Source organism: Macaca fascicularis, chromosome 4 (genome assembly GCF_037993035.2).
Source record: "Macaca fascicularis isolate 582-1 chromosome 4, T2T-MFA8v1.1".
NCBI classification, from domain to species: Eukaryota; Metazoa; Chordata; class Mammalia; order Primates; family Cercopithecidae; genus Macaca; species Macaca fascicularis.
This window is the reverse complement of record NC_088378.1, coordinates 15,691,090-15,715,721: the sequence shown is the minus strand read 5'-3', so window position 1 is coordinate 15,715,721 and position 24,632 is coordinate 15,691,090. Positions and strand designations below refer to the sequence as shown.

The following is a 24,632-nucleotide window of genomic DNA, read 5'->3' as shown; positions in this document are numbered from 1 at the left end:
TCACTGCCCTTGTCTTTGCAGGCATGAACAACCGGGAGGTGCTGGAGCAGGTGGAGCGAGGCTACAGGATGCCCTGCCCGCAGGACTGCCCCATCTCTCTGCACGAGCTCATGATCCACTGCTGGAAAAAGGACCCTGAAGAACGCCCTACTTTTGAGTACTTGCAGAGCTTCCTGGAAGACTACTTTACCGCCACAGAGCCCCAGTACCAACCTGGTGAAAACCTGTAAGGCCCGGGTCTGCGGAGAGAGGCCTTGTCCTAGAGGCTGCCCCACCCCTCCCCATTAGCTTTCAATTCCGTAGCCGGCTGCTCCCCAGCAGCAGAACCGCCCAGGATCAGATTGCATGTGACTCTGAAGCTGACGAACTTCCATGGCCCTCATTAATGACACTTGTCCCCAAATCCGAACCTCCTCTGTGAAGCATTCGAGACAGAACCTTGTTATTTCTCAGACTTTGGAAAATGCATTGTATCGATGTTATGTAAAAGGCCAAACCTCTGTTCAGTGTAAATAGTTACTCCAGTGCCAACAATCCTAGTGCTTTCCTTTTTTAAAAATGCAAATCCTATGTGATTTTAACTCTGTCTTCACCTGATTCAACTAAAAAAAAAAAAGTATTATTTTCCAAAAGTGGCCTCTTTGTCTAAAACAATAAAATTTTTTTTCATGTTTTAACAAAAACCAATCAGGACAGGTGTTTGTTTTTGTTTTCTTTTTTATAAATATGAATATATATATAATATATATGTCCCTGTACATATACAATGTGGGTGCTAATGTGGAGACTGTGGCCAGCCTGGGCCACCAAGCTATGGGACCCAGAGGGAGGATTTTACTGTAAGTCAGCATCAAAGCACTGGTGTTATTCTGAAAACACCAGTGGCCTCATTTTTGGCTTTTGCAAAGCATGAATTTTTTCATTTGGATTGCACTTTCCTGGTTCATGACTGTACCTGTAGATGGCTGTTACTTTGACTCTTTTCAGGAACCGCCCCCCCCAGGCTGAATTTACAAGTTCTGTTAGCAGTATTTGCTTCAACTTACTGCCGTTTGTTCTCAAAACTTAAAAATAAGCAAGCAAATGGCTACCGAGAGAACTGGAAGATGGATACCACACAAACTTCTTGTATAAAAATATGAGTGCTGAAATGTTTCAGACATTTTTAATTTAATAAACCTGTAACCACATTTAAATGATCTAAAACCCATAGCATTGTAGTCATGGCAGCCTGCTAAACTTTCTCATGCAACTAAAATTTCTGGGGGAAATGAGGGTGGGGGTTGCACATTTCCCATTGTAAAATAAGTGTTTTAAATGTCCTGTACTGCTAATGAATGACTTTCTATATGTCCAGGAGTTCTCCAGTGGAATAACTATGCACTACTTTACATTTCATGGGGATGCACAAAAACAAAAGAGTATTACATTTTTAGTTGCTGTTTGTACCACCTTAAATTACATATGTTTAACACCAACAAATCAAAAATCCTATTTCTATTGAGTTTTTAATACTGACTAGCAGCTCTTAATTCCTTTTTTGTTATGATTCATTTGTGAGTTTACATTTTTAAATTGTTTAACTTTCTTAATTTAGTAATTAAAAAGAGAGCATTTTACATTTGAATTTTTTTTGTTTATTTGTTTAAATCATGGAAGGTACTCGTAGTTCTGTGGTACATCTGTCCCACACCAGATGGTATGGAGTCACCTGGTGAATTTAGCCTTTGTGCGATGATTTGCAAATGACAGAAACATTCAGAACATCTGGAGAGTTCTTTTCCCTCTAGAAAGGGTAGGCTCTTGACCAGCTATTTCAGAGGGTCATTAAAGCAAACGTAGGCATACCTTACCATTTGAATTTATCAGGCATTTTTTCTAACTGGAATTTACTGTGTCCTGCTTGTAGGAGAAATAGACAATCACAAGAAGAATCTTTCTGTCCTGGAGTCAGTAGATGTTTTTCCAAATGTCCCCCCACTTCTGGAAGGAAGGAGCTAACGGAGGAACAACCTAGTGTGGTAGGAAGGGCAGTGGGTGGACGCAGGCTGCCTGTCCGCGTCTGGCTCTGTGATCGTTCAGCTTCAGGACCCTGAGCCACCTCCTGGCATCTGTCATTTTCAGGGCCTGTCTGTAAAACTGAAGGGGTTAGATGAGATCTCTACAGCTCTAAGATCCTGTGATTCTAAGATCACTGATGCCATGTGGGGTCCTAGAAAAAGGATGGTTTTCTTTGTTGAAATAACCTTTACATTTAGGGAGGGCCTCCAACACTAAAAAAAAAAAAAAAGAAAAGAAAAGAAATAGGTTTTCTGATTAATCAAAACTTTATGGTGTTGTTTTTAGCATTAATAGACTTGCTAAACTGATAAAATTTTATTTATTTATTTATTTATTTTTGAGACGGAGTCTCTGTCGCCCAGGCTGGAGTGCAATGGCGCCATCTCGGCTCACTGCAACCTCTGCCAGGTTCAAGGGATTCTCCTGCCTCAGCCTTTTGAGTAGCTGGGATTACAGGCACGCACCACCACGCCGGGCTAATTTTTGTATTTTTAGTAGAGACGGGGTTTCACCACGTTGATCAGGCTGGTCTCGAACTCCTGACCTCGTGATCCCCCTGCCTTGGCCTCCCAAAGTGCTGGAATTACAGGCATGAGCCACAGCGCCTAGCAGATAAAATTTTAAAGATCTTATTACTTATATTATTATCACATTATTAGGTAGTTGATTAACATATTCTAGATATTTTTAAAGATAACTTTGCTTTTAATCCTCACACCCCACTAAGTTGGATAATTTGCAAATATTTCTGGAGGATTTTTGTTTATGTTCTGATTCATTCAAAACAATCTGGGGGGAAAAAAACCATTTTAAATAGAAATTCTTTTTTTAAAAAAAAAAAATCTCTTCAAACCAAAGTATAGCCTTTAATTTATCAGTTGAGTTCATGGTGGATTCTCTTATATGAAAGAAAGCTAAGGACTCGGGCCACCTCACGGGCACTCTTAGGAAACACAGCGTGCTGTAGAGTGAGGTTGCAGAGTGAAAGTAAGAGAGCATCTATAAATACAAAGAAGTCAGAGACTTTTGGGTTTTTTCTTCCAAGAGGCAAATGTGCTTTCAAGAGATATTCCTGAGGTAGGCCATTCCAGAGAGTCCCCACACCTCCCAAGTAGCCTCTCTTCCTCATAAGTTGTACAAGCTTAGGGTGAGGAAACTGAATTTGCTGACCAGAAAGTTCTCCTGTTAAGAAAGAAAAGTATCACCTTAATGTCAGGGTGATGGTGAGGAATTTTTTGTCTTCAGTAACCTGGCAGTGAGCAAGTATTCGCTTTGTCCCCTTAGGAAAGCTGGCATCTAGCACTCCTCTGCTGGAAAGGGAGCCTTCCTCATAAACTATTACTTTTTACTTTTTTTTTTAAGACAGGGTCTTGCTCTGTCACCCAGGCTGGAGTGCAGTAGTACAAACATGGTTCACTGCAGCCTCAACCTCCCGGCCTCAAGCGATCCTCCCAACCACACTGGCTAATTTTTATTATGATTATTTTTTGTAGAGATAGGGCCTTGCCATGTTGCCCCAAGCTGGTCTTGAACTCCTGGGTTCAAGCAATCCTCCTGCCTTGGCGTCCCAAAGTGTTGGGATTACAGACGTGAGCCACAGAGCCAACCTCTTTTACTTTTTAAAAATCAAACAATAGGCCAGACGCGGTGGCTCACGCCTATAATCCCAGGACTTCGGGAGGCCAAGATGGGCAGATCACAAGGTCAAGAGATCGAGACCATCCTGGCCAACCTGATGAAACCCCGCCTCTACTAAAAATACAAAAATTATCTGGGCGTAGTGGCATGCGCCTGTAGTCCCAGCTACTCAGGAGGCTGAGGCAGGAGAATCACTTGAATCCAGGAGGCAGAAGTTGCAGTGAGCCAAGATCGCACCACTGCACTCCAGCCTGGCGACAGAGTAAGACTCATTATCTCAAAAAAAATAAATAAATCAAATAACAAACCTATTGGAGAAGACCATTTGCAAAGTTCAGACATTGTAACTGCAACAAAAGGATTTCTGTTCACTCCATTCTCTGCAGCTCCTGATCTCCTCTGATGATCAGTTCACGGGCTGGGAGGATCAGAGAGCCTAGGAGGCAGGGGGTCCCATGCTTTAGAACATCAGGGTAGATAGAGACAAATAATGCATTTGACTTTGCCATAGTCATGACACAGAAAGGTGTATGGGGAACCAGGCATTTCCGTGAGAAAAGTTAAGGATATATATAATCCCTCAAACACAGCCACACTGTGGAAGATTTCCTTACCAGCACCAGGAGGGGTTTACCTGCTTTGAGAAAGATAGGAATCCTCCTGTGGCTAAGTGTTGGCACCAGAGGATTTTATAGTAGCATTAGTGTGGCAAAATATGATCTGCAATTTCCCAGGGGGTCTTAAGAATGTATACTATATTAATTGGAATGGTTCTTTTATGAATCTTGAAAGAGTATGGTTGTCAGCAACAGGCAGAAGAGAATTGTACTAAAGCCCACAGCAAAAGGGATGTCATCTGTTTATTACTCACGACTCAGGACAAAGAACGTCACATGCTAGGCATGGCCTAACAAGTTGTATTGGAATAAAATGACCTTTGGTCCGTTTGTTCCTGAAAGGTATTTTAATAGGTTTAAATGACTTTTGTTGACCTTCTTACCACTATATATTATACAATACTGTTGGAATTCAATTATGCTGTCAAAAACATTTGTTAGAAGGGAGGGAGGAGACTGGCTTTGGTTTGGGGGCAGGGGAAGGAAGCTTAAACACATTCTTATTCTAAAAATGATATAGAGGGCATAGATTACTAAAGCAATTGCCAATTACATATATTTTTTTAATTCTGAAAAATAGTTTATAACTACAGAGAAGAAAATAATGAAAAATACTACCTTTACTGTATTTGAAATATCAAATAGATCTTTGTAATTTATATACACCTATATTCCCAGAAAATTTTCATACATAATAAACTCCTAAATCATACCTCATTCTTTCCCAACATGCAAAATATTCAGAATCCTATGGAGGGACAAATATACCTTTATTTTAAAAGTTAATTCTGAGCACTGAAAATAAATGGTTTTCCAGTGTTGCAGGGACATTCTAACAAAATGTGACCAGTGACGAACAACGGCTTCCTCAACAGCCAGAACACTGTGCTCCTCTCCATCCGGCTTACTACTCTCCAAAAACCTGTTTAATGCCACCACTGTGTTTAATACACTCTCCTCTGATGTGTTTGCCCTGCCAGATTGTGAGCCCGAGAACAGAAACTTCCTGATTGGCTCACCATTATTCTCCCTGCACCTAAAACAGTGATGAGCTTCTGGCAGATGCTGGCTGGACTGATGGATGGACTGTTAGGTGAATGAGGCCGACTGTCCAGTGAGGGGAATGGTTTACCTTCGAATGACACATTTACCTAAGAACCTGCTAAGCACATGGGACTGACAGCATGCTGCCCACAGTGCTAGTCCTGAGCATTATGGACGTGTGGCCACCAGTGTTCCAGATATGATTGAAGGCCCAATCTATAGCCTGATACTTCCCAACCCTTTCCCTAGAACTGTCACAATGCCAGTGAGGATAAACTTGTACCTCTGTAACCTGAGAGACAGCATGAAGTAAATGGCACCAAGTGATACATACTCTTATTTTGGTTCCATTTGGTTTTGAGATGGGATCTCACTATGTTGCCCAGGCTGGATTCAAATTCCTGGCCTCAAGCAATCCTCCCACTTCAGTCTCCCAAGTAGCTGGGACTACAGGCATGTGCCACCACGCCTGGCTACAGTCTTTGTTGTTTGGGGGTGCAGGGGGGTGACAGGGTCTCACTCTGTTATCCAGGCTAGAGTGCAATGATGTGATCATGGCTCACTGCAGCCTTGACATTTTGGGCTCAAGCCATCCTCCCACCCCAGGCTCCCAAGTAGCTAGGACTACAAGTGTGTGCCACCACACTCGGCTAATTTTTTCTTTTTTTTTTTTTTTCTTTTTTTTTCGTAGAGAAAAGGTCTTACTATGTTGCCCAGGCTGTAGCCTTAGGTAAAGTGCCTTCAAAGGCTCGTTTTAGCTTTGTAATTGTATGAAAAGTTGATATTCTACTCCCTAAGATATCCATCTTTGTCTTCAGATAAAAATTATTTTCCCAAGTCATCAAGTTGTGCCATATTACCCAGCCTGTAGCTTGTAGTGTCCCTGATACACCCTTGCATGAGGCAGGGAGCCCGTGTGCCCTGTGTGAGAAGCACAGAGTGAAGATGTTGTGCATATCGTACATGGAAAAGGTAACATTAGCCCCCATTAATGTGGATTCTCTCATCTGGTTTCCTTTTTTCACCCAGCAAAGTGCCCAGTGACTGAGAATGAGACAGAAGATGAGGGCGTTTGATGATAAGGAAGAGGAAAGCCATCAGAGCCACCTGGAAGTAGAGGTCTGCTCAGGTCGGCCTGCTTAACCAAGATGGCCGCCAGTGGGAGTAGGAAGGATGAAGACATTGCACACATTTGGAGGAAGAACCCAAAGCTGGCATGAGAGGAGTCCTTTCCAGGGCTGTTCAAGGCAACGGGATGCAGGTGGATATGACTGTAGATGGGTGTAAAGACTTACCATTCACTCCTCCAAACTTCCGTTGTATACTTATTATGGGCTAGGCCCTGTGCCTAGCCCCAGAAATTCAAAAAGAGACGATATCCACAGTCTAGTAAGGACGAAGACCCATAAAAATAGTTGCAATAAGCTCTCTTAGAAGCACAGTTGTTAGCAAAGTAGTAAGATCTAGCTCAGAATGGGGGCGCACAGGGGAGGCTTCCTGGAAGCCTGACTCTCTTAAAGACAAATGGAAGTAGATTACATAGTGCTTAGTAAGGGCCTACCGCTCCTTGCCTTTGGATTTGTTTCCTTCTGATTTCTAGCCCCTGTTGGGGTTACCTCATGCTTTCAATACAGAAGACATAAACAAATGGGTCTCAATGAAGAAAAACCAAGAGTACACACACAAGAATCTCAGTCGCTCTCTGTCTCTCTGTTTCTCTCCTCTCTCGCTCTCCCTCTCTCTCCTCTCCCCCGACCCCATTAACAGTGTATATAGGTACACCATTTATTCTGATTAGTGGCCACTAAATAGAGGAGATGGTAGATAATAGCATTCAGGGACGGAGTAGGGTTTAGCAGGTTGTTGGCTCCAGTGTCTCGATTAGGATATGGTCTGAAATATATTCATATTCATATTCATATTCTCATAAAGTATGAGAATAAAAGAATTGCTAGGAAGAAGCTTGGAATAACAATAACTCCTTACTACCTCTCAATAACAGCTAGTGGGAGGTTTTCTCCTATTTACAAATCCATTGTCATTTTTCCACTTACTAGCCAGGCTGTTTCGCTTGAATCATCATGCAATACGTACATTCATGATGGAAGGTATATACTAGCAGTTGCCTGGTGTTCTGGTTGTTTTGTTCTGGATAGTTCTCCTTTAGTTAATTATCAAATGCTTACTATGTAATAATCAATGAGTAGCTAATTGGAAGCGAGAGAGAATGAAGTGGGTATTATTCAGATAGTGTTTTTAATGAAAAGCATAGACATAGTCCTGTGGGGAAATATCACTAAATAGCAAGAGATTTCATCTTTTTTTTTTCTTTGGTGTGTGTTTACAAAGGATTCATTTAAGCCACTCATAAACTAAATCCAGGTATGTGAATCCTTTCATTTTTTTTTAGACTCCTCCCAAGGGGTAAACATTGGAAGACACCAGGAGGGAAGCCAAGCCTCTAGAGATTGCTCAGGAACCCCAACCACCCCAATGGAGCCGGAAGGTCTGTCAATTCCCAGAGAGGGAGGAAATGGTAAGCAAATGGCAGCAGTTGCCTAGAGAATTCGGGAATGAATAACAATGCTTTCTGGTAAATTAACCATATTACATTGTGCAGAGGAAAGTGATAGGAAAACCCTGTTAAAAATCGAATAATAATTTGCCCACCTCATTTATGCAAAATGCATAATTTTCCTACTTCAGTGGACTTTAGTTTGATTTAAAAGATGAGCAGCTCTAGGACTTTTCACCAAAGCATAATTTGTAAGATAATTGGGAAGGGGAAGAGAAATCAGACAGTAATCAGCACAATCTTTCCTAAGCCACTTCACCTTCCTCCTCTCACCTGCAAATTTGGGAAAATATTTGTTTACCCTTTCCTGAAGTTCTCTAAATGAAAGTGCAAAGCATTAATCATTGTCATTGCTACCACTAAACCATAACCTCACCATGAGAGGGGGGAAAGCAATGCTTCATTCTATTCAGTATTTTTCTGCTCTAATTCAAATAAGTACTTGTTTTGAATAGTGGGGGGAAAAATGGAAATGTAGCAAAGCTATAGTTAAAACAGCAAGCCGAGAACAAAAGCAACACGCATGCAGGCAAAGGAGACCTTGGAAGACACACAGATAAAACAAAAAGCTGTGCTTGGCTGGGATTCTGTTTCAGAATCAAATGCAAAATGGAGAATATTCTTCCAGTTGTAAAGGTTTTGCAATCTACAATCAGTCAGAATGAAAAGATATCATGTAATCCACCTTGACAGTCAGAAGCTGCTCTGTTGCTGTGAATTGTGATATTTGTTCATGACTAATGTAGATTTTCAGACCCAGAATGGTTGAAGGTGGGCAGGAATTTGTAGGTGTACCAGATACCCTTCACTTCAACAGGGCACAGCCATGTCAGCTGAGGTTCATATCTCTTCCTCTCCTCCTTTTCCCTACTCCTCTCCCCTTGCTCCCAAATCTCATTAGAATCATGACATTTTTACTTATATATTCATTAATTCTCTTCATCCCCATCTCTCCACAAAAGATCATTATCTACTTATTAAACTCAGCCCTTACACAGTGTCTCATGCCTGTAATCTCAGCTATTTGGAAGGCTGAGGCAGAAGGATGGCTTGAGGTCAGGGGTTCGAGAACAGCCTGGGTGACACAGCCAGATGTCTCTAAAAAAAATTAAAATCAAAAATGTAGTAGGGCATGGTGGCACACAACTATAGTTCCAGCTGCTCAGGAGACTGAGGTGAGAGGGGATCACTTGAGCCCTGGAGGTCAAGGCTGCAGCAGTGAGCTATGATTATGCCACTGCTCCAGCCTGGGCAAGAAAGCAAGACCCTGTCTCTGGAAAAAAAAAAAAAATTTTTTTTTTAAATAAATTCAGCCCTTAGAGTTCTACCTTTCAGGGCAATCCTGTTTCCTTTGTTGGACTAATTCCTGTCTCTTCTACAAACTTGCTGGTCCCACGACACTGAACTTTGAACCCCACAAATCTCAACACTTCTTATCTGTTGGGTGCGCATTCTGGTTACGCAAAAGGACCTTCCCTAATCCTAATACTCCTCCCCACTCCTTCCATCTCTATCCCCAACCACTGCTACTGGCTGAAGATTTATTAGATACTAGTTTTGTACCTATGCCTCCTGCCACTTGCTATAAATCGCCTTTATGCAAATCGAAAAGGCTACCCTGCCTCAAGACACTTTGCTGCCATCTGCCAGGAAATTGTTGTAATAAATATGCAAAAGGATAATGACTAGAATGTGAATGTTGCCCCCTAGAATTGTGCAGTACGCAACTGGCACAACTATATGTGACAACCCTGTTGTCTGAAATCACCTGAACTCTCCTGGAACCCTGTGTAAAAATCACAACCACCATAGGTCAGTCTTGCCTTTTCATGACAGTTTGCCATTTCAAAATCTAAATCTTCCACCACGGTCAGAAATTGCTGAGGGGCAGTTTCCAGGAGAGACAGAGTCCCCACACAGCAGTCAGTACCTATGAGATTATAGGGCTCTTCCAGCATTCCGCCCAACCTCTGACCTGCTACCTGGCAGATACAACCCACACCACACTTGGTTGATTTTCAGGAAGGATCCAAGTTAGAAAGCTGGTAAGGCTGAATGTTGGGGTGCAGGGGGAGGTGGACCTAGCTTACATTCAGGTCAGCCATTACCCCTCTCTGGCTTTGGCGGCTTCATTTCTTGTTGATTGCCCCATCTGTTCCCCTCCCTCCTTCCCATTCAGCACAACCTGCACGTACTGGTGATCTCTCACTACATAACAAACCACTCCAAAACTTAGTAGCAGAAATAGAAACAGTCATTTGTTTTGATCACGAATCTGCAATCTGAGCAGGACTCATTGAGGCCAGCCCACCCCTGTTCCATGCAGCCTCAGCTAGGGCAGCTGGGGTGTGGCTGGAGGAGCTGCTGTCACGATGGCTCTCGCATTTCACAATGGCTCTTCATCAACACGCTGCTACGCTGATGCCCGCTGTTGACCTCAGGAGTTCAGCTGGGGCTACTGATAGGGGCTTTGGGCTCCCATGTGTGCGTGGACTTGCTCACACGGTGGTGCCTATGTTGAACTACCCCAGATGACTCATCATTAAGTAGAGACAAGCTGGACCCACCCAGCTCTGCCCAAATTTCAAATTTCTGAACAAAACAGATGACTGTGGCTTTAAGCCATTAAGGCTTGGGATAGTTTACTTTGTAGCAATCAATCACTAGAATGTATACTCCATGCTATATGTTGCATGAATCCATTCCCACATCTTTCTAGGGTGCCTCCTGGTGCTGCAGAGTCTAGGAAGCTAAAAACTACACTGCCTAGAGTCTCTTTTCATTAGGATCATGATTGTGAGTTAAGCTACACCAATTAGACATATGTGCCCAAAGCTTGGAAGGCAGAGGCCAATGTCTTGCAGCTTTTGGCTACTTTCTGCCGCAAAGCAAGATCATGGAGCTACTGGTAGCCACTCTCCAGCTTCATGGGCATCAAGAATCTTGTGGACGTGGCAGTGGCTAGGTTCCTCTGCCTAGCAAATGCTGTGGTGGCAGTAATTCATGCTGTTCCTGGCTTTCTGACCACTTTCTGGCCTTGTCTTGTAGCCATGATGGTCTTGCAGTCAACAGTCCCAATGGCAGCTTCCTGAGTCCTCCTTCCTGATTGTGGCAGAGGTGACAGCTCCCCTGGCAGATTGATTTTACCACATTATGGGAGCCATCCTTGGAGGCCCAACCTAGAGCCCTGTCTTCCAGCCCTTCCAACAAGTTTGCAATTCTTTATGTTATATTCTTTTTTGGTTAAAACCCCTCGCATGGTTTCTATTTCCCACACAGAACCCTGAACCACGTGATCCCAAAGTTTTGTCTCTTTTCAGTCTTTCTTTTGTTCTTGCTTGTTTGTTTTCTCTCATTTAATCATTCCTTTAATAAATATTTATGGAATGTCTACTACGTGCCAGGCACTGCAGTAGACCCTGGAGAAAAATCGATGAACTAAACAGACATAGCCTCGCTCTCATAAGACGAGGCAGAGCAAAGACCATGAGGCAGCAAAAGACAACCCCTGGGTCCAGTCGGCCCCTGCTTGTTTTTGTATATAACGTTTCCTTGGAACACAGCACACTCATTCATTTATGTCTTGTCCATGGCTGGTTTTGCCCAACAATGGTAAAGTCGAGTAGTTGCAACAGAGACTGTGTGACCTACAACGCCGAAAATACTTACTGGCCCTTTTCAGAAAAAGGTTGCCAGCCCCTGTATTAGATATTTAAAACGCCAAGTCATACTCCTGGAGTTCCCCACAGCCAATCAATTGCTCTTTCTGTCAATTCTGCAGACACCAGGGGTCCCCAACCCTTGGGCCACGGACTGGTACCAATCCGTGTCCTGTTAGGAACTGGGCTGCACAGCAGGAGGTGAGCAGCGGGTGGGTGAGCATTACCGCCTGAGCTCCACCTCCTGTCAGATTAGCAGTGACATTAGATTCTCACAGGAGGCTAAACCCTATTGTGAACTGTGCGTGTGAGGGATCTAGGTTGAGGGCTCCTTATGAAAAGCTAATGCCTGATGATCTGAGGTGGAATGGTTTCATCCCGAAACCCTTCCTCCACCCCCATGCCCACTCCAGGCCATGGAAAAATTGTCTTCCATGAAACTGGTGCTGGTGCCAAAAAGGTTGGGGACAGCTGGCAACACCATAGCATCATGCACGGTGCTAAGCACTTCATGAGAATCCTCTCAGTTAATTCTCACAACAACCTTTGTGATTCATTATTATTATCTCTGTTCTACAGACAAAGAGACTGAGATTTAGAGAGATTTGGGCTTAGGTGACTAAGAGGATGATGATACGGAAAAGGAATAGAAAAGAGGCAGAAGATGACAAGCTCAGTCCGAACTCACACCTCCTGCAGAGAGGCACACGGGGCCATCCCGGTAGATTTCCTGGTTGGTGTGGATTTCAAGTCTGGACAGCTTCTAAGTTCAAATCACAATTCTACCATTGACTAACTAGCTGTGTGACTTTGGGCAGGTTATTTCACTTTCCCTCATGGCCTCTTTTATTTTTATTATTATTATTATTATTATTATTATTATTATTATTATTATTATTTTGAGATGGAGTTTCGCTCTTGTTGCCCAGGCTGGAGTGCAATGGCATGTTCTCAGCTCACTGCAACCTCTGCCTCCCCGGTTCGAGTGATTCTCCTGCCTCAGCCTCCCGAGTATCTGGGATTACAGGCACACACCACCACGCCTGGCTAATTTTTTGTATTTTTAGTAAAGACGGTGTTTCACTATGTTGGCCAGGTTGGTCTTGAACTCCTGATCTCAGGTGATCCACCCACCTCGGCCTCTCAAAGTGCTGGGATTACAGGCTTGAGCCACCACGCCTGGGCTATTTATTAATTTTTTAAAGAGACAGGGTTGCTGTGTCACCCAGGGTGGAATAAAGTGGTACAATCATAGCTCATCACTGTAACCTCTAACTCCTGGGCTCAAACCGTCCTTCCACCTCAGCCTCTCTGGGGCTAGGACTACAGGCATGCACCATCACACCCAGTGAACTCTGTGTGTGTGTGTGTGTGTGTGTGTGTGTGTGTGTGTGTGTGTGTGTGTTTTCTTTGGTCCAGGCAGGTCTCAAACTTCTGGACTCAAGTAATCCTCCCACCTGAACCTCCCAAAGCACTGAGATTACAGTTTTCTCATAAATAAAATGGGCTCTTGTGAAAACTAGGAAAAGTAATATGCAAATAGTATCTAGCATCATAGGGGCCAGGTATACAGTAGATACATGTGCCAAGTATATGGTACATGGTAGATGTTTTGATACGTGTTGGCAACTTCCCCTTCCCCTTCAGTCTTTTTTTTTTTTAATAGTTTAATGTATTTTAATAGCAAGCTTACAGGAACAGCACAGAAGACAGACAACATTAAAAACATGTGCTTCCATGTAGGACAACTCAGTTAGAAAAGGATAGTGAATGGATGGAATCTACTGTATGATAAAAATGCTACAAACACCATTTAGTTGCCGTCAATAAGAAATTTACTTGTTTTTAAAAAATCCACATGCTGGCATTGTCCAGAAAAATTTAACAGGTTTATTTATAATTATTATAAAGTTGAACCGCTGAAACTTGTTCACTGAAACATTTTAACTTGCATTAATGCTTTACGCCTCTGCATTTATATTAAAAATTCACACACAAATGAAAATGGAAAAACTGCCAATACCTGATTTCTGTCCCCTATTTTTCCACTCGCAATCATATACTTAGGTACCTTTTGACCCCATGGAAAAAAAAATCTAACGTTCAGAACTACCAATAACAGGAAGAAGAGAATTATTTTTTTTTTGGAGAATGAAATGTTTCCCATCATAGTGGATTCTTAAGCACGTTCTCCACGTATGCGGCGTGCTAGCTGGATGTCTTTTGGCATAATTGTTACACGTTTGGCATGGATAGCACACAGGTGGGTGTCTTCAAAAAGGCCAACCAGATAGGCCTCACTTGCCTCCTGCAAAGCACCAATAGCTGCGCTCTGGAAGCGCAGATCTGTTTTAAAGTCCTGAGCAATTTCTCGCACCAGACACTGGAAGGGAAGTTTGCGAATCAGAAGTTCAGTGGACTTCTGATAACGTCTAATTTCACGGAGTGCCACAGTACCAGGCCTGTAACGATGAGGTTTCTTCACCCCTCCAGTAGAGGGCGCACTCTTGCGAGCGGCTTTTGTAGCTAGTTGCTTCCTGGGTGCTTTACCACCGGTCGATTTGCGGGCAGTCTGCTTTGTAGGAGCCATGGTACAGAGACCTCCTTACTTACCCCCCTTCTCCTTCGGCTGGAGCTCAGCGAGCGAGAGGCGGCGCTGGCGTTAGAGAACGACGGCTTCCCCTTCAGTCTTATCCTTCACATGGTAGAAAGTAATCTTCCAGAAGTACAGCCTTAATTATGTTATTTTCCTCCTCAAAAAAAGTGATAGTTCCCACTGACTATCTGTAGTAGAAGGAGACCTCTTTGGAGGACCTGCCCAGCCATGCCCCTTTCTTTCAACTTCCACACACACTATCCCTTCTATTGAAGGGTGAGCCCAGTAGGTTATGTTTTCACTGTATAACACCCCTACCCTGTCCCCCAACCAGAACAGCTGATATTCGAGGGGTAGACACCTGACCAGGAGACAGACAGTCCATTGGCCACTGGCTAATCAAATTGTCTCTGTCGAGTTGGAACCAAGAATCAAGAGACTGTGGTGACAAATGCTTGGCCTACAGGTTGGCTTGAGTCAGGGCCAGAGTTGCCCTATGGGGGATCAGAGGACACAGCGTGCAGAGAGAAGCAGTGGCAAGAAACTGTGGGCCACCAGAGAGAGTGACTGGGAATAGCTACTGTCCACACTCTAGCATCTGGAGGTCCAATCATGCTGCCCCACACCATTTCTGTGAGATTCCTCTGAAGCATTGTGTACATCAGCTCTTTACTTGAGCAAATCCGAGGGAGTCTGGCCCACTACAGTCTGGCTCCACTGTCTGGCCAGGCTCATCTGTCCCATCATCTCCACCATCACCCTTGCCTTATCTCCTGGCTACGCTGAGTTACCCACAACTCTGCAAGCATGCTCTGCACTACTCCATTCTTTCCTCCTACCTGGATTGTTCTTTTTCCCTCTCTCCTCCTCTTAAAAGCTTATCCACTCTTTGAGACCCAACTCATACGCCTAGCGATGGCCACCCTCGGAGAACTCCTCACTCCTGGCTCTGGTCTTTTGAAGGCAGTCCCTGCACAGCACTGCTGGCTGTGGCTGTTAGTATATATACGTCCTTGAGTTTTGCTTCTTGCCACTAAGCTCAGTGAGGGTAGGAACCTGGCACACATTAGGGCCGATATATGACACTGAATTTAATCCAAGGATTGGAATCCTGAAACACAAGCTGAGTTTCTTCCGTAAGAGGATTGTGCCAGTAGAAGGCAGTGCTCGTTAAAATGGAAATGCGTTTAGAGAATACTTCAGATTAAAGGGATGAGATCAAAGGGCACATTTTTGGCCAGGAGTTCTGAGTCTTAGAGACCCAAATAAATTGTAGACTTTTTATTTCCTGAACTGACTGGAACCATAACACTGGATTTGGTGCTGTAATATAAAACTTTCTGGAACTTTTAGCCTGATGGGAAGGCTCTTTGCTGTAAGTGTTAGGATTGCTCCTGTCTAAAATTAAAGCACTCACGCCTATTGCTGAAACTGGCTAGTACACCCAGAAGGCCTGATTTAGACTTCCGCGGTTGATCAGGGAACCGGCAGAGCCCTACCTTAGCTGGAGTTACAGACATACCCTGCTTCAGACTTATCAGGAGAGGGAGTGTCTGTATTACATGTGGACACACGTCCATTCTGGTTCGAGATCCTATGGCCCACGTCAAGAATAGAAAGCAGCTGCTCATGCAGACGGTGCGTGAAACATTAGCTGCGTTTTGCAAACATGTAAGAATTTCCCAGTAAGAATCTCGACTGCAGATGTGGGCCTGGCAGCCCCTCCTGGGCCTTGTGCCTGGGGCTCAGCCCTGGGGATGCTGTTCAAGCTGCACTTCCAGCCTGGCTCTGTACCAAGGAGCTGGTTTTGAGGTTCTAGGTCACAAGGTGAATCAAGCCCTTGCCCCTTATCCCAGGGAGGGAAACTCCTAACAGCTGAAACAAAGTCTGCTTTCTCACACTGACCTCTGACCAAGCTTTCTGAACAAACCCCAACCAGGTTAATCTAAAATCACCATTCTCAAATTTGCCTGTGCATGATCTAAGAGAATCTTTCAGCCCAGGCTGCAGTTCAATGGCATGATCTCGGCTCACTGCAACCTCCGCCTCCCATGTTCAAGTGATTCTCCTGCTTTAGCCTCCCGACTAGCTGGGATTACAGGCAAACGCCACCAGGCCCAACTAATTTTTGTATTTTTAGTAGAGATGGGGTTTTTCCATGTTGGCCAGGCTGGTCTCGAACTTCTGACCTCAGGTGATCCTCCCGTCTTAGCCTCCCAAAGTGCTGGGATTACAGGCACGAGCCACCACACCTGGACTAAGATAATCTTTTAAAATGCAGGCTTTGATCCTTCAGTTCTTAAACATGACAATTGGATGTTTATGCCTATGTGTGAGATGTGTCACCCTTGAACCTTGTTACCATGTCTGCACATTACCTGTCTGACATGAAAAAAAAAAAAAGAAGAAGAAAAATGCAGGTTTCTCAGCCCCTCCCAGACTTACTGAATAAGCTTTCTCAGGCAGAAGGTCATGAATTTGTCATTGAACATGTCTTAGTCCATTCGGCTGCTATAACAAAAATACCATAGACTGGGTGGCTTATAAACAACAGAATTTTTTGTTGTTGTTTTTATCTTTGTTTTGTTTTGTTTTTTTGAAGCAGAGTCTCACTTGGTCACCCAGGCTAGAGTGCAGTGGAGCAATCTCAGCTCACTGCAACCTCCGTCTCCCAGGTTCAAGCAATTCTCCTGCCTCAGCCTCCCCAGTAGCTGGGATTACAGGCATGTGCCACCACACCTGGCTAATTTTTTGTATTTTTAGTAGGGACGGGGTTTCACCATATTGGCTGGGCTGGTCTTGAACTCCTAACCTCAGATGATCCACCCACCTCAGCCTCCCAAAGTGCTGGGATTACAGGTGTGAGCCACCCGCCTGGCCTGTTTTTACCTTTTTAGAGATGAGGTCTCTCTGTGTTGCCCATGCTGGTCTCAAGCTCCTGGCCTAAAGTGATCCCCCTGCCTCAGCCTCACAAGTAGCTGGGATTATAGGTGTGAGCCATCATACCCAGCTAGAAATTTATTTCTTACAGCTCTGGAGGCTGGGCAGTCCAAGATCAAGGCACCAGCAGGTTTGGTGTCTGTTGTGGCTGGTTCAGAGATGGTGGCTTCTTTCTGTGTCCTCACCTGGTGGAGGGGAACAGGGAGCTCTCTGGGGTCTCTTTCATAGGGGCTCTGCTCCCATTTGCAAGGGCTCTGCTCTCATGACCTAATCACCTCCCAAAGTCCCCACCTCCTAATACCGTCACATGGGGGGTTAGGATTCCAACTATGAATTTGGGGAAATAGAGCATTCAGTCATGTATGCCCTTTTCTCCTCTCCTTTGCCTCCTGCTGGAAACTTCTGGCCACAGAACAATTGCATGGCATACTTCGGGTTCCTTTTCAGTCCCTCTTGCCCCAGCCCCAGTGGCCCAGCCATAGAAGGCTCCTGCCTTCAACTCTGATCTGGACATCCCTGTCAACCGTTTCATAGTCTGCCCCTGCTGGCGAGGAGGGACACAGAAGGGAGCTGGTGAGCAGACACGCCAGGGCATGGCTGCAGATCCTCCCCTCTAGGCAGGGCAGCAGGGCAGCCTCGGCATGGGGCCTTCAGCTGCTGGAGAAGCAACCAGGCAGGTCAGGCGGACTTGGCATGACTCAACTGTTGTGAAAGCCAAGTCCCTGATCCAACAGGGACTTGTGATCTGTGAGGAGTGTCCTGGGAACAGCCATGAAGCTGGGCTGGGGATCTGGGGACCTGACTCCCATCACACTGGGTGAGTATGCCCAGCTCACAGCCCTTCTCCTACTTGATTTGAGGCTGCAGGGCCTGGGCCTTCACACCAGCATTTCAAGGAGGTGCCACGCTATTGGGTTTGATGAGCCTGGCCTCCAGCAGACAGTCTCAGCGGATCACAGACTTACAGGGCACAAGGGACCGTTTTTCAGGGCAAGCCCCTGGTTTTATAGATGAAGCTGTTCAGAAAATATACTGAAAACTTCCACTAGCTTTATTCCTGTCCCCTACCTCATCCTTGTCAGAATGTCTCCACGTGGAATGGTGGCCAGTGCCCTCTCCCTGGGCTGGCCACACTTCAGGATGCCCCACCTCGATTCTCATGCCCTCTTTTGATAAATGCAACTATCTCAAGTACCTCTTCTTACCCTTCCAAGATTCAGATAAACTCCCCCAGGGGTGGGATTGGACCAGGGTGAGATGGCGATGCCCTGTAGAAGGCATCCTAGACATTAACAGGAACTTTCTCCAGTCGCTGAATGGAGTCTTGCTCTGTCACCCAGGCTGGAGTGCAGTGGCGCGATCTCAGCTCACTGCAACCTCCGCCTCCTGGATTCAAGCAATTCTCCTGCCTCAGCCTCCCAAGTAGCTGGGACCACAGGCACCCGCCACCATGCCCAGCTAATTTTTTGTATTTTTAGTAGAGTTGGGGTTTCACCATGTTAGCCAGGATGGTCTCCATCCCCTGACTTCGTGATCTGCCTGCCTCGGCCTCCCAAAGTGCTGGGATTACAGGCGTGAGCCACCGCGCCCGGCCTTGTTTGGCTTTCTTAAAACCGAAAACCCTCAGGCAGAATTCTCCACTGCCTCCCCGACACAGGGGAAATCCTGTAGTGTGCCTTTTGCCCAGGCCACATCATGTTTCCAGCTCTTCCCCTGGCTGGCTGCTTCATCCTGAGCTTGCTGCTGACTCAGGCAACTGAGAGGACAGGGACTGAAAATTTAGTTAAATGTCAATACCTAGACTCTTCTGATTTGGGGTGAAACCTAAAAATCTACATTTAAATTTTTAAAAAAAATTTTTTAGAGACAGGGTCTCGCTCTGTCACCTAGGTTGGAGTGCAGTGGCACAATCACAGCTCACTGCAGCCTCAATCACCTGGGCTCAAGTGATCCTCCCACCTCAGCCTCCTTAGTAGCCGAGAATACAGGCGCACACAACCATGCCCGGCTAATTTTAATTTTTTCAATTTTTTGTAGAGACAGGGTCTCACTATGTTGCCCAGGTTCGTCAAGCAATCTTCCCACCTCAGCCTCCCAAAGTGCTGGGATTACAGGCATGAGCCACCATGTTCAGTTGCATTTAAAAATACATAATATTTTTCTTCTTAATGGCACAAATAATATATGTGTACAGCCTAGTCAGTGTAAAAACAATAAACACTACAGATAAAGCAATGACACCCTAACACACTTCTCAACATCATACCTTCCCAAAGGTAATCACTTCTCAACTTGGTTTGTATCATTACAATCTTTTTTTAATACATTCACATAGACATGTTTTTTCTTTACATAAATGAAATCTTACTGCACATATTGTTCTGCACCTTGACTTTTCATCAAAGAGTATGACCCAGAGAATTTTTCTCGCTTCTTTTTAACAAATAAGATTTAGTAGTATGCCATAAGGTGGAAATGGCATCATTGAACGATTCTTCTGTTGATGGATAGTTAGGTTATTTCCAGATTTTCAGTGTTACAAACAAAGTTACATCCTTGCCCTTTTTATGGACATCTGTAAGGATTTCCCTTGGATAAATATCTAGAAGTGGAATTGCTTCAATATTAATTTTAATATATTCTTAAATTTAGTATCTCCTGCTGACTTGTTCCATTAAACTCCTTAGTGTAAATAAGTAATCATCTTCCTATAATCTTCATTTTTAATAAGTGCCAGATGATTTTGATACCAGTGTCCCAGGACCACATTTTGAATATGTCAAGTAGTGGTATACCAGTTGACTACTGCTACAATAATGCTAGGCTTACAGAAATTATTCCAAAACTTAATGGCTTAAAATGACAAGTTGGAATTTTTTTTTTTTTTTTCTCATGGGTCTGCAGGTAGACCAGGACCCTGCTATACTTGACTGGACTCTAGGTTCAGAGTTCTAATTTGTCCACTGCAGAACTTGGCTGTAGGCTTCAGGTCAAGTTCAGATCTGTTTCACAGTGTTTATTCTGGGCCCAGGCTGAAGGGGGCAGTGGCTTCCTGGGAAATTCGTGTCTTATGACTATCACAGAAGCCCTCAGAGCTAAGTCAAGACTTTCAAACTTTTAAGACCTCAGAGTGCATCGCGATGTCTCAAATTCCACTGCCCAGTCAAATCATGTGGCCAAGCACACATCAACAGGTCAGGACATAGCCCCTGTACTTGAAGGGTGGGCTCTGCAACGTTATGACGAAGGGGACTGAAGAGTCACGACCAAGTCTTTCAGTCCCATCTACTGTAGTGGTGAAGGGTACAGGCTTTGGTGCCAGAAACAAGAGTTGGTTTGAACCCCTGCTTCTGTGATATTAGGGAAATTACCAAATACAGAGTTACTCTTCCTCAGTGTTGTGTTGAGATGATCCTCACCAAAAATGATTTTTAGGAGTCAACTTTCATATTTGGTTTAGAGGAAACCAATAGAAGTCAAATGTCTTCTTCTTTTTTTTTTTTTTTTGGCACAGCTTCTCACTCCGTCACCCAAGCTGGAGTGCGGCGGTGTGATCTCGACTCACTGCAACCTCCGCCTACCAAGTACGAGGGATTCTCCTGCCTCAGCCTCCTGAGTAGCTGGGATTACAGGCAAGAACTACCATGCCCAGCTAATTTTTGTATTTTTACTAGAGATGGGGTTTCACCATGTTGGCCAGGCTGGTCTCAAACTCCTGACCTCAAGTAATCCGCCCGCCTTGGCCTCCCAAAGTGCTGGGATTACAGGACTGGGTCACTGCACTCCACCAGAAATCAAATGTCTATTTATAATATGGAATTTATTAAGCAGATTTCAAAACTGCTTTGCAGCAGCACAGCTCTTCATTTTTCCTGTGAAACACATTACCCTAAGTTAGAAAACCAAGTCATGACTTCCTCACATGCTCTTGTTAATATGCCATTCACACCTTCCTTTGTGTTCATTCATAATTGGAATTTAAAGAGATTCATTTATTTCTCAGTGTTTTATTCCAAAAGAAAAATAATACGATAATTACCATAGTTCCTTAAAAGATTTAGATTTTTAAAAGTACAACCTAAAAATAGATTCATGGTGTCTTCCAGTAATTTTTATCTATTTTAATGTTATTTTTGAAGTTTTTATTGAACTATAAAGCATTAATGTACATAGAAACATGTTTTTTAATTAAACAGAATCAAAGATTTTTTATCATAATTACTTTATGAGATTTAGCTTGAGAATTTTTATCTTGAGAATTACTGACAATACTGAGTATTTAAATCTTTTATTTTCTCAGTAATTATCCTTAACACCACCGCCCCCCCCCCCAACACCAAATTTAGAGAATCTCATTTGTCTAGAATTTTTTAAAGAAAAAGAAAAACAACCTCAGGAATTCCGAAGTGCTACTGACTATCAAAATGTTTTCAAAAAAGACGACTAGGCTGGGTACGGTGGCTCACGTCTGTAATCCCAGCACAGACGTGGGAGGCCGAGGCAGGCAGATCACCTGATGTCAGGAGTTCAAGACCAGCCTGACCAATATGATGAAACCCCGTCTCTACTAAAAATACAAAAATTAACCAGGCGTAGTGGCATGCACCTGTAATCCCAGCTACTTGGGAGGCTGAGAGAGGAGAATCACTTGAACCTGGGAGGCGGAGGTTGCAGTTAGCCGAGATCATACTATTGCACTCCAGCCTGGGCAACAAGAGCAAAACTCTATCTCAAAAAAAAAAGACAACTCTTCATGTGCTGAAAACATAGCGTGGCCAGACTTCTCTGTAGACATGGGAAGTTTCTATACTGTTAGAGTTTTAGACTAAATGTGGCATTGAAGAATATAAAAATCAACATAAATGTATTAGTTTGCTGGGACTGCCATAACAAAGTACCACAGACAGGGTGGCTTAAACAACAGAAATTTCTCACAGTTCTGGAGGCTACAGGTCCAAGGTCAAAGTATCAGCAGGGCTGGTTTCTCCTAAGGCCTCTCCTCCAGATTTGAAGATTCACCATAAAACTATAAGACAAAGTACTATTGGCCAGGTGCGGTGGCTCATGCCTTATAATCCCAGCACTTTGGGAGGTCGAGGAGGATGGATCACCTGAGGTCAGGAGTTTGCTACCAGCCTGGGCAATATGGCGAAACCCCATCTCTACTAAAAATACAAAAAATTAGCCCGGTGTGTGGTGATGCATGCCTGTAATCCCAGCTACTGGGGAGGCTGAGGCAGGGAGAATTGCTTGAACCTGGGAGGCTGAGGTTGCAGTGAGTTGAAACTGTGCCACTGCACTTCAGCCTGGCACAGAAGTGTCTCGCCAGAGCGAGACTCCATTAAAAAGAAGGACAGAGAGAGAGAGAGAGAGAGAGAGAGAGAAAGAGAGAGAAAGAAAAAGAAAGAAAGAAAGAAAGAAAGAAAGAAAGAAAAGAAAGAAAGAGAAAGAAAGAAAGAAAGAAAGAAAGAAAGAAAGAAAGAAAGAAAGAAAGAAAGAAAGAAAGAAAGAAAGAAAGAAAGAAAGAAAGAAAGAAAGAAAGAAAGAAAGAAAGAAAGAAAGAAAGAAAGAAAGAAAGAAAGAAAGAAAGAGAGGCCGGGCGCGGTGGCTCAAGCCTGTAATCCCAGCACTTTGGGAGGCCGAGACGGGCGGATCACGAGGTCAGGAGATCGAGACCATCCTGGCTAACACGGTGAAACCCCGTCTCTACTAAAAAATACAAAAAACTAGCCGGGCGCGGTGGCGGGCGCCTGTAGTCCCAGCTACTCGGGAGGCTGAGGCAGGAGAATGGCGTGAACCCGGGAGGCGGAGCTTGCAGTGAGCTGAGATCCGGCCACTGCACTCTAGCCTGGGCGACAGAGTAAGACTCCGTCTCAAAAAAAAAAAGAAAGAAAGAAAGAGAGAATTATTGAGACAAGGATAAACACATAGACAAATGGAACAGAATAAAGGTTCCAGAAATAGACCCACACATATATATAGTCGTTTGATTTGCAACAAAGGGACCACGGTAATCCAACAGGAAAAGTCTTTTCAATATATGATGTCAAGTCATTTACATACCATGTCGAACAAAAATCTTTCACACTTATTTTACACCACACACAAAAATTAATTTGAGCTTAAGTCATATTCTTAAATGCAAAAGGTAAAACAATTGGCCTCTAGCGAAAAACAGTGGAATATCTTCATGCCCTTGGAGTAGGCAGAGATTTCTTTAAAATATTTCACAATAAAAGTAAAACATGATAAATTGGACCTTTTCAAAAATAAGAATGTATGTTAATTTTTTTTTTTTTTTTTTTTTTTTTTTTTTTTGTCGTGTCTCTGCCAGGCTTTGGTATCAGGATGATGCTGGCCTCATAAAATGAGTTAGGGAGGATTCCCTCTTTTTCTGTTGATTGAAATAGTTTCAGAAGGAATGGTACCAGCTCCTCCTTGTACCTCTGGTAGAATTCCGCTCTGAATCCATCTGGTCCTGGACTTTTTTTGGTTGATAGGCTATTAATTATTGCCTCAATTTCAGAGCCTGTTATTGGTCTATTCAGGGATTCAACTTCTTCCTGGTTTACTCTTGGGAGGGTGTATGTGTCCAGTAATTTATCCATTTCTTCTAGATTTTCTAGTTTACTTGGGTAGAGGTGCTTATAGTATTCTCTGATGGTAGTTTGTATTTCTGTGGGATCGGTAGTGATATCCCCTTTATCATTTTTTATTGTGTCTAATTTGATTTTTCTCTCTTTTCTTCTTTATTAGTCTTGCTAGCAGTCTATCAATTTTGTTGATCTTTTCAAAAAACCAGCTCCTGGATTCATTGATTTTTTGAAGGGTTTTTTGTGTCTCTATCTCCTTCAGTTCTGTTCTGATCTTAGTTATTTCTTGCCTTCTGCTAGATTTTGAATGTATTTGCTCTTGCTTCTCTAGTTCTTTTAATTGTGGTGTTAGGGTGTCAATTTTAGATCTTTCCTGCTTTCTCTTGTGGGCATTTAGTGCTATAAATTTCCCTCTACACACTGCTTTAAATGTGTCCCAGAGATTCTGATATGTTGTGTCTTTGTTCTCATTGGTTTCAAAGAACATCTTTATTTCTGCCTTCTTTTCGTTATGTACCCAGTAGTCATTCAGGAGCAGGTTTGTTCAGTTTCCCTGTAGTTGAGTGATTTTGAATGAGTTTCTTAATCCTGAGTTCTAGTTTGATTACACTGTGGTCTGAGAGACAGTTATAATTTCTGTTCTTTTACATTTGCTGAGGAGTGCTTCACTTACGTAGAGAATTTTAGACCAATATCCCTGATGAACATCGATGCAAAAATCCTCAATATAATACTGGCAAACTGAATCCAGCAGCACATCAAAAAGCTTACCCACCACGATCAAGTTGGCTTCATCCCTGGGATGCAAGGCTGGTTCAATATATGCAAATCAATAAATGTAATCCATCACATAAACAGAACCAAAGACAAAAACCACATGATTATCTCAATAGATGCAGAAAAGGCCTT

The 24,632-nt window shown here is 43.6% G+C and overlaps 2 protein-coding genes and 1 non-coding gene across 15 annotated transcripts in view; 2 read left to right on the top strand and 1 right to left on the bottom strand.

Annotated features, from left to right (window-relative positions):
- FYN (FYN proto-oncogene, Src family tyrosine kinase) overlaps positions 1 to 683 on the top strand; it is a 209,773-nt gene extending 209,090 nt beyond the window's left edge. For all 13 annotated transcript variants that reach the window (XM_074036906.1, XM_074036907.1, XM_065543229.2 and 10 more), the window contains one exon: positions 22 to 683. In XM_074036906.1, coding sequence (XP_073893007.1) covers positions 22 to 230 — 209 coding nt within the window. In that variant the 3' untranslated portion in view covers positions 231 to 683. The remainder of the gene's footprint in view (positions 1 to 21) is intronic.
- Positions 684 to 13,243: 12,560 nt separating this feature from the next.
- LOC102123638 (histone H3.3A-like) lies at positions 13,244 to 14,246 on the bottom strand. The gene has a single exon (XM_005551602.5). The coding sequence runs from the start codon at positions 14,182 to 14,184 to the stop codon at positions 13,774 to 13,776; it is 411 nt and encodes a 136-aa protein (XP_005551659.3). The 5' UTR covers positions 14,185 to 14,246; the 3' UTR covers positions 13,244 to 13,773.
- Positions 14,247 to 16,477: 2,231 nt separating this feature from the next.
- On the top strand, positions 16,478 to 16,578 carry LOC123573259 (small nucleolar RNA U13). The gene has a single exon (XR_006697986.1). It is a non-coding gene; the product is annotated as a small nucleolar RNA U13 (small nucleolar RNA).
- Positions 16,579 to 24,632: the final 8,054 nt, after the last annotated feature.